The sequence below is a fragment of the Fundulus heteroclitus genome, chromosome 10 (genome assembly GCF_011125445.2).
Source record: "Fundulus heteroclitus isolate FHET01 chromosome 10, MU-UCD_Fhet_4.1, whole genome shotgun sequence".
In the NCBI taxonomy this organism is placed as follows: domain Eukaryota; kingdom Metazoa; phylum Chordata; class Actinopteri; order Cyprinodontiformes; family Fundulidae; genus Fundulus; species Fundulus heteroclitus.
The window spans coordinates 31913009-31928604 of record NC_046370.1 but is presented as its reverse complement, the minus strand read 5'-3'; the positions used below and the strand labels follow the sequence as shown (position 1 = coordinate 31928604).

General features: G+C 44.3%; 2 protein-coding genes across 8 annotated transcripts in view; one reads left to right on the top strand and one right to left on the bottom strand.

Moving 5' to 3' along the window:
• The window catches only part of LOC105927380 (zinc transporter ZIP11), a 226682-nt gene extending 223141 nt beyond the window's left edge, over positions 1–3541 (top strand). For all 3 annotated transcript variants that reach the window (XM_021317295.2, XM_012864105.3, XM_036142519.1), the window contains exons 8-10: positions 2669–2767; positions 2874–3032; positions 3142–3541. In XM_021317295.2, coding sequence (XP_021172970.2) covers positions 2669–2767; positions 2874–3032; positions 3142–3220 — 337 coding nt within the window. In that variant the 3' untranslated portion in view covers positions 3221–3541. The remainder of the gene's footprint in view (positions 1–2668; positions 2768–2873; positions 3033–3141) is intronic.
• Positions 3542–10115: 6574 nt separating this feature from the next.
• Positions 10116–15241, bottom strand: LOC105927382 (ankyrin repeat and SOCS box protein 12). 5 transcript variants are annotated; one of them, XM_012864108.3, is made up of 3 exons: positions 15173–15241; positions 11679–12446; positions 10116–10402 (listed from the first exon to the last, which is right to left on the bottom strand). In XM_012864108.3, exons 2-3 carry the CDS (start codon positions 12439–12441, stop codon positions 10251–10253), a joined length of 915 nt encoding a protein of 304 aa, XP_012719562.1. In that variant the 5' UTR covers positions 12442–12446; positions 15173–15241; the 3' UTR covers positions 10116–10250. The 5 variants fall into 5 exon arrangements, with proteins under 5 accessions (XP_012719562.1, XP_021172935.1, XP_012719563.1 ...); XM_021317260.2 differs by lacking the exon at positions 15173–15241 and adding an exon at positions 15099–15167; XM_012864109.3 differs by lacking the exon at positions 15173–15241 and adding an exon at positions 14664–15087.
• Positions 15242–15596: the final 355 nt, after the last annotated feature.

Here is a 15596-nt window from a genome sequence, read left to right as displayed (position 1 = left end):
CAAACTACATTGTTTTAGGTTATACTTACTATGGCTAGGCAGCTTAACTCCATGGTATTAGGAAACAGGCAATAATGTTGGGGAATATTAACAATAACAATATGACAAGTGTTCATAACTTATTTGGTTTCATAGCAAACAGACTCTTGGTAATCAGTGGTCTATCTATGGCATGCAGTGGCTGGTAAACAATCATCTTTCCATCTAAACAACAAGGTGTTATTGGAAAAGTCGCCTCTGGTTGATGTCTGCTGCTTTGACAATTAAACAACCTGGTGTTAGTTTCTTAACAACCTGTCCACCTTATCACTTTCAGCCTCTCAAACATTTTATACTGCATCAGACGAGTGTCATTAAATAGACTGCAGGCACCAGGAGCCTGAATGCATGCCCCTTTATTTGCTTTCCCAAAGTCAAAGAACGAAGAACTGGCTGGACTGCATTAAGTGAAAGCTAATAATTAGTTTGCGATTTATTTTGCAGCCCTTCTAGACAATTGGATGATGACTGCAGATACAGCATGCAGCATGCCACCCTGATTTACCCACAACACTGCTTCAGTCCATGTCTGCAGTTCAGACAGAACCTCTTATTATCAGAAAATATAACTTTAAAACATACCGTTCTTAGATGTTCTTGTAAGTTTTTAGAACATGGTCTCCTCATTCCACTGTAGACAGCTTGAGTTTTCCTGTTTATATATTGCTGAGTACCTCAATAAATCGTTGAGGTAAACAACTCCGCACACTTTCTTAGAATCCTGCTGCTTTGGACATTCAATTGAATATTTAACTGCAACAGTTTGCTGTTCCTGGAAAGAAAGTTTTTTGCCATCATTGCAAATATTCAGTAACAAATTACAAAAACAGTTCTCGTTAGTGTAAACAATCCATCTCTGGGTTCAAGCACAAAACATTTTCTATAACTTCTTGCACTGTATTTAAATGTAGAAGCATTTTTTTCCTCAAACTATAGCACAGGTATGTTGTCTTTTTTCAGCAGTAATGTATTTGCACACAGGCTAGTTTAGCAACTTGACTCTTGAAACACTTAAAGAATTTTAAAGCTGTAATACTTGTATTAATGTGGTTCTAAGCTCCATGTTATTTAGCATAACAGCTAACACAATATTAGGGGTTTCGGCAATAGACCGTTATGCTGAAAGTTGTCAAAGTTATGCTGAAATTAAACTGTAACACTCATTTTTAATTAGCCTAACGGTCAATACGACAAGGAACAGTACGACACGGATGCTTGAGAGCAACATAGACAAGTCAGTAAAGCTCTTGAACGTGCATCAGCGCAGCTATAAACCTCCCGGACAACATTAGCCCCAGCGCTAGCTGTTATTAGCCTGACGAACTGCCCCCTTCGAGCTGCACTAAGCTTGGATGGTGGTACCTGTTGTCAGTCATTTACAAGGTCAATACAGATGAAGTAACTGTGACACAGAGCTAAAAATGACCAATAACCAAACAGATGACCTGTTTAGGGAAACCGATCTCAGCTTCATCAGTAACGTCTCAAAAGAGATGTACGGGGAGCACATTTCAAAAGCTCCCAGGACGGGCTAAAGACAACAGTGGACCAGGAAACGGTGATGTTGGCTCCTGCTGTACTGCAGTACTTAAACAGTGCTGTGTGTATGAAGTACTTGGAGCACATTTCAAGAGTCTTCACATCTCCTAAACTTCTCCACATATTGTTACTGTTAAACCACAAAGTTCAATGCATTTTATAGACGTTGTTTATTTAATTTCTTTTGCGTAATGGGGGTGATGGGGGGGGGGGGGGGAGTCCAGCTTGAACGGGGAGCCCTGACTGAATCACGTCACTGGGCCGTTCATCAAGCTAATAACAGCTAGCGTTAGCTTATGTTGTCCAGGAGGTTTTACAACTTTGCTGAAGGACGTTTAACAGCTTTACTGACCTTTTTATGTTGCTCTCAAACATCCGTGTCTTACTGTTAGCTGAGCACGTAGCAGCGTCATTTTGACAACTTTCAGTGTATCAAATGGCCTGGCGACAACCCTGTAAATACAAACGCATGACAATCATTTTCCTTCCTCTTTATAAATATGCATCAGTTTATGTTAGTTAATACATATTGAAATGTCTGGGTGTAATGTGACAAAATAAAAAAAAGTTCCACGGGTATGAATCATTTTGCGAGACGCCACAAAAAGATTTTTTCTTTTTTACTGCCAAGTTTTATAGGCAGAATAGTCAATGTATTTTGAGTTGCTGTTTGATCAGAAACCCCAAACCTTATTACATGGAGTATTTATCTATTTGTATATATTTTTTTTAACTTTTGGAAGTTTTAAATTGATAATAAATATAATTAAATGTTTTCCATCAACCAATTATGAACCAATACATTTTCCTTTTTTTTTTGCTTCTATGGCATAACACAGGAAGTTGGCTTCTGTTTTAAAATGTCAACATGACGATTCTTGGACAACATGTTTACTGAGGAGGTGCTTGTCGTAAAAAAGCTTGAGAACCACGGTCCTAGAGATAGAGATACAACTATATCTCTTCTTCTCAGTCATTCCCCTACTTTTCAGGCTCATCCAAACATAAGTGTGTTTTTAATTCCAGGATGTGACTTGCTTACATTTGCTATCAATGTTTCTCAGACTAATGGTAGTTCGTTTACCTTCAGAAATTTGGCCATCGGGATCGGCATCCAGAATTTCCCAGAAGGCTTGGCAGTGAGCCTGCCTCTGAGGGGATCGGGGGTCTCAACATGGACGGCCTTCTGGTATGTGGACCATCTCATGGTCTCATGGTTTAACAAGTCTGTGTAAAGGCAGCAGATGCTCCACAGACGGATCTACATCATGACTGTTCTCTTGTCTCCCCATCAGGTACGGTCAGCTCAGTGGAATGGTAGAACCCATCGCCGGCCTGCTGGGCGCCGTCGCTGTCGTTCTGGCAGAACCCCTTCTGCCGTACGCGTTGGCGTTCGCTGCCGGAGCGATGGTCTACGTGGTGGTGGATGACATCATACCTGAGGCTCAAGTCAGGTTAGTGGAGGAAGAACGCTGGTGGTTAAAGAGAACAGCGCAGCGCTGGAGAGTAATCTAACTCTCCGTCTTCTTCTATTGTTTCTTGTCTCCGTGTCGGCGTCACCAGTGGAAACGGCAGGCTGGCTTCCTGGACCTCCATTCTGGGATTTGTCGTGATGATGTCACTAGACGTGGGGCTGGGCTGAGGACGCCATGGCGACACAAAAGCCAAGGCTGACAGAAGCACCGCTGACCTCAGTTTAAAAAAAAAAAAGGGGAACCATTGTTCAGTGTAATTAATGCTACTTGAAGTTGAACTGGGAGCAAGTGTTTAAATGCAAAGCTTGCTGTACTTGAACTGATAGATTTTCTAAGAGATGCTTGCAGTTAAATAAGACGTCTCATTCAGGGATACACCCTGAAAGATTTTATTATTCATGAGCTGGTGAAGGTTATGATCAGACTTTGCTGATGTTTTTTTTTTTTCAGAGAAAGAAATCTTCTAATATGAAAGCTTTAAAAAAGTGCTTCTTTGTTCTTTTTTTCCAGTTTAATATGCCACTATATGGCTTCATGTGCTTTATATTTGTCTCCTCTTCCATTGTTGCTCAGTGGAGAGCAGCGGTTGAGGTGGTTTTGCTCCCTATTAGGAGCAAGGTCAGTCTCCTGCCATCTACTGGCCAGGCTGGGAAATCACACCGTCCTATCCATTGGTTTGAAAATTCTAAAAAGATTAAAATTTACATAGAATAACAAAAAAATGTGGGCGAGTGAGAATCATTGTATTTCCATATATTTTTTATTCATTTAGAAGTAAAAAGCAGTCAGAGAGCGATTTTAAAGGTGTTTGGTAAAGAGGCTACTCACAGTAACTGGTCATAACATCTCATTTAATTGGTGAAAATTATGGAATCAGACTGACAAAAATATAAAGTGAGTATTAAGTGAGTATGTTAAACCAAATTAGTTAAAACAAATAATAGTTTTAAAAAAAAACTAGGTCAGTCAGCAGAAACTCACCTTTCCCATTCACACTTTTCCACAGCATAAAGCTTTTGAAACCAATAAAGTAAATGTGTGTTAGAACCGTGCAAAGTACTTCTAGTGACAATACCTGCTGTTCACTTCCCCTCCAAGAGGCACAGCAGGTAGAAAACAACATTAGAACAATGAAACTGGTGCAAAAACAAGAAGTCACGCTTAACCGTCAGCTGTGAGTCTGTCTCTTGTAGTTTAGGTTCAAATGTGCTGCTTCTTCAGTGAGGGAAAGTATCTAGAGGTGGGAAGAGTGGCTTAACCTCCAAATAATAAGTTATAGAATAGGGAAAAGCACTGTGTAATAAAACTACCCCTACAGCAGAAGTGCATTTATTTCAAGATGTTATTTAAGTAACAAGTAGTATCTATCTGCCTAGGACAGATTAATTAAAATCACTGTATATATCTATTTTAAGTGACTTTGATAACTGACCCTTTAAAAGCATTTTTCTCCTTTTTAATCTGTTAGTCTAAATTATATACTAATACATATTCAATATGTCTTCATCTGTTTACACCATTTTAATCATTGGGTTTAATGTTAAATTGAAGCTGTGAAAGTTAATCATCAAAAGTTCACCAATCAACAGGTGATTAGTGACATTTTCCTATTTCTAAGGAGTAAAACACACAAAAAACTCAGTTATTTCAACTTTTGCTCTAATTCAAGGCACGGTAAAAGAAAATATCAACAACACAGAATAAATGGGCTAATGGCGGAGCATCTGTGGACGACAACACCTAAAACACAAATAGTCAAAATAAATCAGCCAAGGAATGAAGGAGGAGGATGGTGGACCTCCCCAAGTCTGGTTCATCCTTTATTTGAATTTCCAGATGTCTGGAGGTGCCTCAATATTAACAATATTAATCCCAAAAGGAAAATTAAAACTTGTAACTCTCCCTAACCAAGTAACCAAGAGTCATTAAAGACTAGAAATGGCTGTTGGCAGGAAGGACCTCCAGCTGCAGGCTGTTACTGTGGATGTGGAGGAGCCTCAGACTGAAGACAATCAGCTGGAATTCCCCTCAGGATCTTCACACTCTGAAGCGTCCTCCTCGTACATTCAACTCATGAAGTCGACCTTTATCTGATCGTCGAGCTTGTCGGTTCCTCTTTGTGTTAAAACAGTTGCATGCGAGTTCAAAACCCATCATTCTGTCCACAAAGGGGGTAGGTTCTGTGTCCTAGAGATAAATGTGTTTGTTGCAAAATGGGGATTTCAGTCCCAAAACAAAAACAAAACACCTGGTGAAGATACTGGCAGGAACCGGCAACAGTGTTGTTGTCCACAGAGAGACGAGGCCTGTGTGAGCTTGGCCTGAAGAGCCACCCTATAGCGCCAATTCATGAAACATGTCATCTCAAGGCACTTTCCAAAGTCAAATTCAATCATATTATACAGATTGGGTCAGATTATACAGATTGGTCAAAAATGTCCTATATAAGGAAACCAGTTGATTGCATCAAAGTCCCGACAAGCAGCATTCACTCCTGGGGAAGCGTAGAGCCACAGGGAGAGTCGTCTGCATTGTCCATGGCTTTGCTGCAATCCCTCATACTGAGCAAGCATGAAGCGACAGTGGGAAGAAAAACTCCCCATTAACGGGAAGGAAAACCTCCAGCAGAACCGGGCTCAGTATGAACGGTCATCTGCCTCGACCGACTGGGGGTTACAGAAGACAGAACAGAGACACAAGAAGAGAGACAAAAAAGCACAGAAGCACACATTGATCTAGTAATCTGTTCTACATTAGATGGTAATAGCGGGTGATCTGTCTTCTCTGGATGATGTCATAACTAGCATGAAAAGATGGATTGTAAATGGACACAAGAACAAATATCAGGATTTATGGAGATGTAGCTTGTAGTCTGATGATAAAAGGTTCAGGCAAAATAAAAGGTGGAAGATGGAACGCCTGAGAGCATTGGCCCAGCTGTGAAGTCAGGGGTCGGCAGCATCATGTGGGAGGATTTTTCAGCCGGTACGTTTAACAAAACGGGTCATATGAGAAAAGAACACTTAAGGCATGCAAGAAAGCCAAGAACCTTGACAATAAATGGGTCTTTTAGATGGACAATGATTCTCATTGATGCGGCTAAATGGTTGTAAATCGTCTTAAGGACAGCAAATTAATTTTTCTTTAAATGGTCGGAGGATCGGTCCAAAGCTCCAGCAAACTGTTGTGAGAAGTGTGTGAAAAGATGACCATAAGATGAACTGAAAACTGCTTTACGGCAATTCTACAAAATACAGAGGAAATATTTTAGTGCTTCTGCATGTAAAGACAAAAAAAAAAAAAAAAATACGTAAGGATTAGATATAATTATGTTAATCCTGATATAAAAGGAAAAGCTTGGTCTGATTTAAAGTCTGTGGGCTACTGATTTAAAAAAAAGACTAAGAATTTATGTAGCATTGATATCTATCAGATCGCTTTTGCACAGTTGCTGTACTTGATGTGTTCATGTGGCAGCATTTAGTCAGGGTTAGATTTCTACGTGTGTCGAGGCTGAGTTTTATAGTTGTTGATGGTTATGATAGTTAAAGGTTATGCTGGAACATTAAAACAGTTGATAAAAATAAAAACAGTTGATAAAAATATGTAATGGATAGTTTGGGTGACGTTAAAAAGGCAACGACTCAAAGTGCTGAAGACGTACAGTACGGAAGACTCTCAGGTTTCCCTGTGATGATGGTCTGGATGATGCTGCCATCTATTGGCAGCAAGAGCAGTTATTTTCTAGAGAAGTAAAAGGTTCTCCTGCAACTCTGTCGGGTTTCCCAGGTGAGGCTGTTCAACCCTGCAGCATCATCACTCTGCTGAAGATCTGCAGAGAAAGTGACTCACCGCAAACATTATCGCTGGAAAATACAAAGCAACCAGTTTCAATAAATTAAAAGATTTTCCCCCTTCAAACTAGTAAATAATATTTTTAACATGGAGATCCGTCTTCTGTATGCAACAAAACTGACTGAAATAAAAACACCTGTCAGGTATAAGGCCCCTTTCTGGCCAGATGTGCGTAGAACTGATGTGATGCGTCTTTATGGAATACCTCAGGAGGAACAAAGCCGTGGCTCGCGGGCCGCATGCGGCTCATCTGCATCTCCTGTGTGGCTCGCAGCGACTGAAATGTCAAGGTTCTCGTTTCACCTGCAGTTTGTGGGGTGTTGTATGAAAAAAAAAAAACAAGTACGTCCTTCTGTGTTTGACTTCTTTATCCAGTGAGAATGCTTTACACGTTTGCCCATCAGTTATCTTTATTGCAGTTACTACAACCAACGTCCACTAGGGGGAGTCCTGTTAAACCAGAAAGTTCTATCGCTTCATAAAGCAAGACATTTTGGCTTGTTGGCACAGCACACACATACGATGTAATCTTGCCCCCCTCCCTAACGGGAAAATCAAACAGGAAAAACACTCGCAACCTCATCTACTGAGATCTAGCCATCCGCTTTAAGACTGGTTTAGCCAATTTGGGTCACAAATACAGTCACGGCAAAAGTGAAAAATGTGGGGACATAATTTGTAGCCATTTGCAGTGATGCTGGATTTTATTCTGGCTGTTGATGCAGAACTGGTTGGCCACGTTTCTATGAGCTGTTCTGACAGAACATTCGGCAATATTCCATGCAGTCAAAACATCTAGATATGAAGCTGGGTACTGTGCAAACATGCCACCATTCAGCCATAGTTGTTACATGTGGCTTTAAAAGAAAAGGAACTGTCTCCGTGGTGACAGGTTTTCACAAACAACACTATGTAGCACCGTCCTGAAGATAAAGGTCTAAATAGTTTGTGTCCAGGGTGTGTGGGGGTCTGCAAAGATGTTAGGTGCTCTTTTCCTCACCATCCAGGAGCTCCTTAAGAACATGACCCAGGCTCATCTGCTGCTACCAGTAAGTCAAGAAGCTGCTGGTCCACAGACAGGTGGAGGCCGGCAGGCTGAGATTCTGCTGGAGGAGGCCAGACTCCACTAACAGGATCCTGGCGTTGGTCCCTGGGTGGTCGAGGTGGTGCAGGATGAACCGAGTCCCAAGCTGACAGCATCATCTGCTTACATGTTTTCAGGGGGTCCAGCAAGGGGGTTCATCGGGGCCTGAGACGTTCTTCAGATGCTTAAACGCCTTTCGAGACCACAGACGTTACATGCCTGTGGTCCTTTAACCCTGGGAACTGGGAGGATAGTGGAGTATTTGAAGAAAAAAACCAAATGTGACATAGACCTAATCTAGGAGTTGTTGTTCTTACCCACTAACCAAGAACGGAAAGATGAGGGGGAAAAAAACAGCCAGCACCTGTGGAACCTAAGAAAACACAAAACCTATGAGATTCTGTTCAGTTCATTCTAAAGACTTTCATGATTCCTGTGGTGAAAGAATCGAGTCTTTCCCTGGTGCAAGTTAACATTAGCAGAGTTCATGTTTGAATGCAGTTCACTCTTCCTAAATTCTGGTATCAAATGTTGGCGCCAGTATAGTCCAACGTTCTCTGTAGAACTCAGCTGGGAACCCCTCTGGTTCTGGCCCTTTATTATCAGACATATGTTGAAGGGCTTCATGGAGTTCACCCTCTGACAGGACGATCCAGCGCCATGACCTGGTCATGCTGAAACCTCAGGAGATTACTGAGAAATTCATTGATGTTAATGTCTGGAGGATGGTTGTCTAAGTCTGTAGAAATTCCTAAAAAATGTTAATTACATCAGCATCATGAGTAATAGACCCTGCTGAGTCTTATTACTTTCTCATTTTGAACTGGTCCTTTTTTGAAGAAATGATTGTGCTCACGTTCTTTCAGTAATGATTGTAATCATTACTGTTATGACCAATGCCTAGTGGCTGATGTGACTCTTGATTCCTCAGAACGATATAGATGGTGCAGGTTAATAATTCAAAATGCAGGATCACCCTAAAATCAGAACCCATTATTTCTAATATAAGCCTTTATTTTTTTCCACCATTTGTACGTTTATGGTGTAATGGATGCCCCGGTGGCTTTGATGGCAGCCTTCAGGTCGTCTGCATTGTTGGGTCCGGTGTCTGTCATCTTCGTCTGAACGGTACTCCGTAGGTTCTCTATGCGGTTTGAGTCAGGCCAGTTTGCTGGCCGACCAAGCACAGTACGGTCATGGTGGCTGAGGCAGCTGTTGCTACTTTAGGCAGTGTGGGCAGGTGCCAGGTCAGGTGCCAGGAGGAAATCAGCGTCTCCACACAGCCTGTCTGCAGGTGGAAGCACGAAGCGCTCTAAACCTTCCTGGTAGATGGCGGAGGTAACCGTGGACCAACATCATTAAACGACGACACCAAACCAGGTCCCAAACCGTCCAACTGTGGAAACTTCACTGGACTTCAAGCGACATGGATTCTGTGCCTCTCCGCTCTCTCTCCAACAATTTCCCCCTGGGATTATTAAAGTATGTCCGAGTCTGATCTCTAAATGAAATACAAACGTTTTATTGTGAGGACAGGACTTTGGACCACAGAGCATCGGTCCAGGTCCCTTTGTCCTTAGCCCAGGTAAGACGCTGCTGATGTTCTCTGGGTCAGGATTGGCTTGGCATGAGGAACGTTTTGAGTCCTGTTTTGTGATTGGTCTGTGGGTAGTGGCTATCGATGCTCCGTTTCCCTGTAGCTGCTCCACCTGTGCCTAACACACTTTCTCCTTCCATTCAGCTTTCTGTGGATATGCTAGAACTTATTATAATCATAAATATTCTAACTTTCCAGGACACTGAATTTTCAGTTTTTATTATCTATAGGCCAGCTGATCTATATTAGGAGTTTCACTTTCTGTAATTATGGTCAAAATTCTTTTTTTACTTTGTCTACTACATTTTTATTTTTTTCAGCTGTGCTTGTAAATCTATACCAGACGGATTTTCTGGAATAAAGTTACCACAGACATAAATGAGTTTTTCAGAAAACCCAATTCTAATCTGATTCATTGAGACGCACCAGTACACAGCCGAGGCAGCACCTTCCAAGGAGCCCCATCTTTCAGAGGACGGCTGTTAATTAGCAGATATAAATAAATAACCAAGCAGAGGGGCGAGCAGCTTGATATTCACATGTTTAATCTTCTAACTGAAAAGTCAGAACAGCAGCAGCGCATGAAGAGGGAAAAGCAGTTTTAAGACACGTGTATGCGAGGAGCCAGTTGGACTGAAGTAAAAAGAGCATAAAACAAGGTTTAGAGGACGGGGACGGGGGCCGCTTTATGCTGCAGGAAGTGTTTCAGGCTACTCGGCATCTCCAGCTCGTCGATGCAGTGGATCCTGTTGATGCTTTTCAGGTGTCTGCGCACAGCAAGTCGGCACTGTGAGGTCAAGGCTTTGGGACTTCCTAGTGGTGGGGAGAAGAACAAAAAAGTGTTAAAGAAATCTGCTGTTAGGCTAAATGACATTGTGATTCTTCTAAATGGTCTTGGACGTCTGCTTTTTCCCCACACAGAACCAGGCAGATCATTTAAGGGGAAGCAAAACTAGCCAGAGGGGAGGTTACTCTGGAGTGTACGACCTTCCTAGAGCTACTTCCGGTTAGCAACATGCTAACCGTTAGCGGCTAACATGGTTGTGTTCAGTATCACCGGGTGATGGTACTCTGCTAGTTTGGTCCAAATGCTGGACTGGAAAGTGCCTCAAAAGGGAGAAAATGCGATTTTGCATGTTTTTTGTTCATGAAGTCGCCATGGTAACTCAGAATGGCGGCTGATACAAAAACAGCAGTTGACCGGATGAAGACGCACATTTTGATATATAAGTTACTATGGGGGTGAAAAAGTAGTTGTATAAACTTGCCACACTAGGTTGTGATCCTGCGACCTCTTGACTGCCAGTCCCAGAACTAAACCACTGTACCAAAGACCAGCACCATGTATGATGTTGCATTATGTGGAGTTTAGCTCTGTTTTAGGGGTGGTTTTTCTGTAATTTCATCACCATGGTAACTCGAAATGGCGTGAAGTACAAATAGTCCACTTCACGGCATCGAAACGCACGTTTTGATATATAGTTTGTGGGTGTACACCCTACGGTTCGGGCTGTATTAACGGTGGCGGAAGAAAAATAAACTATGAAGAAACCCTTATTAGGTGGATAGTAATAGGCCTGCCCATGCATTTGCATGGCGGGTCGCCTAAGTATTTAAACTGACATGTATAATGTGATACCTGAGAAAAGAAAGTAAATAAATTAATTATGGGTTTTCTTTATAGAAGTGAACACTTCTATAGGTTCTATAGGTTAGGGATCGGTCCTCCATCCCTAACCTAGACATGCAGCTGGAACTGCGACAAATGGAGGTTCTGCAAAGGACGCCACCCAGATATGAGACCCCGGGTTTCCCCCACAGTATCATGAGCCCGGCGGGCCGCCATGCTTTGCTCAAACCCCACTCCATGGTTCCGTGCCCACCTCCCACAACGACACCTACGGCCAGGATTAGCCCATTTTCTGGGGGAAACCCTGTATCATTTTTCATCTCCTTCACAATAAAGCACAGCTTTGTGTTGGTCTGTCAGATCAAACACCAATGAGATGCTTCAGGTTTTTGGCTGGGATAAATGGTGCCTAGCCCCTTTGGCGAGGCACTGGGACTTTTATGTTTTTTTTTTCTGTACCTCTCTCACTCAGCAGCAGCTCCACGGCTTCGTTCTGCTTGGTGGACTTCTCGATGATCAACGTGGGGAGGTAGACGTTGGCGCCGAAGTCGATCAGCAGCTGGATGTACTCCACGCCGCAGCCGTGCCTCAGGCACATCTCCAGCACCGTTTTGGGCTGCTTGACCAGGCTCAGGAACCTGGCGTCCGTGCAGTTGTAATCGGGGTCGGCCCCGTAGAGCAGCAGCAGCCTGAAGCACTCCATGTGTCCGTAAACGGCGGCCAGGTAGAGCGGCCCGCTGCTCACCCTGTCGCAGGAGGGCCACACCAGGACCTTGGAGCGGGAGTTGACGTCGGCGCCGTGGACCAGCAGCTGCCGGAGGATCTCGGCGTCGCCCTCCCTGGCGGCGGTGAGCACCGGCGAGCTGTTGTTGGACCTGCTCCCGTTGGGGCTGGCGCCGGCTCCGAGGAGGCTGAGGACACAGTCCAGGTATTTCCCGCGAACGGCGGCGAAGAGCGGCGTCTGGGCTTTGACGTCTACGGAGTCCACAAAGGCGCCGTGGGCCAGCAGAACCTGCAGGCAGCTGAGGTGCCCTTTGGACACCGCCGCATGGAGGGGCGTGCCCGCGATGCCCCAGCCGCCCCGGCAGTTGATGATTTTCTTGTAGATCTCCTGGCAGAGCATCTCGTCCAGGAGTCTGGCATCGTTTTGTAGCACCGCCTGCCTGAGCTGGGAGATTTCACTGCTGTGCTCTTCTTCCTCAGCGGTCCTCAGCCGGTGCATAGGACCTGTGGAAAGATGTGATGAAAGTCAGAGACGGACAACATTTTAGCCGTTACCGAGTTTCCATAACAAACATTTGGAAGCGATGCCAGAAAATGGTAAATGTCCGGTACTTGTACAGCACTTTAACTAGTCTGACGTCCCCAAAGCGCTTCACACTACAGTCATCCACACCCTGACGGTGGTGAGCTATGTCAGTAACCACAGCTGCCCTGGGGCAGACTGACAGAGGCCAGGCTGCCATACATCAGCCTGGCCTCAGGTGAAGTGTCTTGCTCAAGGACACAACGACCGAGACAGTCGGAGCGGGGTATTGAACTCCCTAACCTCGCCTCAGAAAACCTCAGGACACTTGAAATGCCAGAACCCTTTTGACTAAGAATCAAATGCTGATCTTTGGGCCTATTTGGCAGTTTCAGTCCCTTTCTGGGGTCTGAAACGGTACGGTTCACCACGGCCGCTTCATGCCAACCCTGGTAGGGATCACTGAATAGAAATAACTCAGCTCTCAATTAAAATATCTTTGATTTTCTTTCCCCCCACAGTTTGTTACCGGAACTAAATAGTGTCAGAAGCCCTCTGCTCTGCCTGGGAGACAGAAAGCTTCTTGCTTATATCGGTGTTCTTCAGGAGGGAAGTCACACAACAACAAGAAAACAAGGAAAGCAAGAGGCCTGCTTCACTTTGGCTCTAACCAACAGCTTTTTGAAACTCCTCCACCAGATCCACACCAGAGATTTAACACTTGGACCTATGAACCTCAGGGAGGACTTCATCCCTGTCTGCATCTGGCAGATGATCGCTACAGAAACACCTCCCAGGTTTTAACGAGGCACACAAAAAAGAGCCTCTGTCATAACTCTGACCTACCGCTTTAAGTTTATGCAAAATATCAAACAAAGAAGCGACTTTTGATTGCTCCAACCACATGAACCACTCATACTTGGCAAGGGGATCTTTGTTTCCCACCAACTGAACAAATAAGTGAAAGGCTGGATTTTTCTTCACTTTTCTTTTCAATAAAGGGTGGATTTATCTACACAGCTTGGACGGGGGTGCACAAACGGCACAACTACTCCTGTCTCCAACAACACGGCTTGCCTTACGGGCAGTAAAACCTGGCTTTAGCGGCGGTTTGCGCGCAAATAGTGCATAACTGTGAAGTGGAAGGAAAGCAATCACGTGGTTTTCAAGATTTATTTCACAAGTACTGAATCAGAAAACTGGCTAACTTTTGCTTCGATCCAGTTTAACCCAGATAGGCATAAACCAGGCGAGCCGTTGCCTTAACAAGCCACTGATTTGGTCTGTCTGTGTGTGCTTTAATCTCAGCATGAATCCAGCTGTTCTGTTCAGGCCTCGACGCTTTGGTAGAGAACATTAGATGAAGAACGAGGAACGCAGCAGGCCGCTCAGGGAGAATGTCGCTTAGCAAACGATATCCCCGGCGTTGAACGTCTCTCAGGGCGGACAAGGAGCGCGTTCACCAGAGGAGCAGCCAGGAGGCGATTCGTGACGATTCTGCAGAAGCTGGGGCGAGAATCAGAGAACTGGATAACTAACTTTAACTTTTTATGTGCTACAGGTCACAGAGTTAACAGGAAAGCCGCAGCAGAGGGTGCTCTGCTCAGATAAAACGTCCAGTGTGGTAAAAGCCATCTCAGCTCGTCACCCTGAACACACCGTTCCCCCTGGTGACACAAGGCGGTGGCAGCGTGATGCTGTGGGAGAAGCCGGTCAGAGCTGACGGGAAGATGGACGGTATGATCACAGGACTATCCTGGGAGGAAACTAAACTAAATGACTAAAGACTGGGCCTGATGTTGACTTTCCAGCAAATACAGTCTGAAAAATCCCCCTCAAAAAAATAAAAGACAGAATGGTTTAGATCAGGGCATAACGAGGAGGTTAGAACGACCTGACCTAAATCCAACAGAGGATCTGCAGCAAGAGCTGAATATTGCCGTTCTCCTTCCAGTCGGACCGAGCGTCAATTATTCCACAAAGTAAATGGTTTCAGTCCGCAGCCAGGCGTACCTGTTCGTAACACGGCCCAAAACACCTGGCTCAGTGGGCCTCAGCAGAAAAGCCCGCCACACTTATCAGATTTCCCACTGAAACAACGACCCGTCCCTTTTCTTTCACGTCACAGCCACGTACTGCTTTGCATGGCCATTAAATCCCTGTTAAACACACTGAAAGCTGCTTTCAACAGGACACACCGTGAAACACTTCAAAGGGTGCGAATACTTTAGCGCAGCTTGGGATGACGTCAGCAAAATCTTCAGCGGAGGTATTCAACCTGTGTGCGGCACCAGATCGGTCTGTGGGCGTTCCGGACGTACCAGCAACCAATGTGTCCAGAAATCAGGGCGCACAGCGCGCTATCTTCCTCCTCCTCCTCCTCCTCCTTCCTCACATCGATGTGCCGGAGGGGGAAATGATCGGATGAGAAATGTTCGGCCACATTGTGGTGAGCTGCAATCACGCGCAACCACGTCCCGTTACGTGACGGCTCAGAAAGACGCACATCCAGCCAGAAGTCGCTGAATAACGCGGATATTGTCACAGAGACACTGTTGCTCTCCCGTTCTGCTAAAAACAACGCCCCGACACTTCCGCTTTGATCGAGACAGACTACAGGCAGATATAAAAACCTTTAACTGCTCTTTGTGGAAAGGAGCCGTTTAGCATATGAGCCAAAAATGTTTCTGTCTTGTGTTTACACTACCTTCGGTGTGTCACAGGCCCCTCTTCTTCTTCATTCTTCTGCTTCCTTCTTGCGTTTAAGTATCTTTGCTGCCCTCTAGTGATCGAGAGGTGCAAAAACATCAGAGCAGTTTGCAAAACTGCTCATCAAAGCAACAATGCATAAATAAATAAAACTGCTTTATTTATTTTTCATTTGTGCACAAAAGCATCCCCGCGTCCCTTAAGTAGAGGGCTTTGTGAAATGTTGTCAGCTTATAGTTGTGAACAACGGGTTGGCTTGTCAGCAGTTGAGACGAATTAAAGTAAAATGCTACGCCCCTTTGGTGTCTATCAAGCCATTTTAAAAGAATGCGCTGATCAGCTTTTCATCATCTTCAGGTTCATTTCTTTGTTTTGAAAAATAATCTTGTTCTGTCCTTGTTACCAAGACAGCCAGCATAACT

Excerpts from the sequence above, each read along its gene's own strand:
- LOC105927382 (XM_021317260.2), bottom strand. The coding sequence starts at position 15,135 with ATGCTAAACGGCTCCTTTCCACAAAGAGCAGTTAAAG. Across the intron at positions 12,447-15,098 it reads TCCACAAAGAGCAGTTAAAG|GTCCTATGCACCGGCTGAGG; the intron begins GTTTTTATATCT and ends ATCTTTCCACAG. Across the intron at positions 10,403-11,678 it reads GCTGCTGCTGAGTGAGAGAG|GAAGTCCCAAAGCCTTGACC; the intron begins GTACAGAAAAAA and ends CCCCACCACTAG.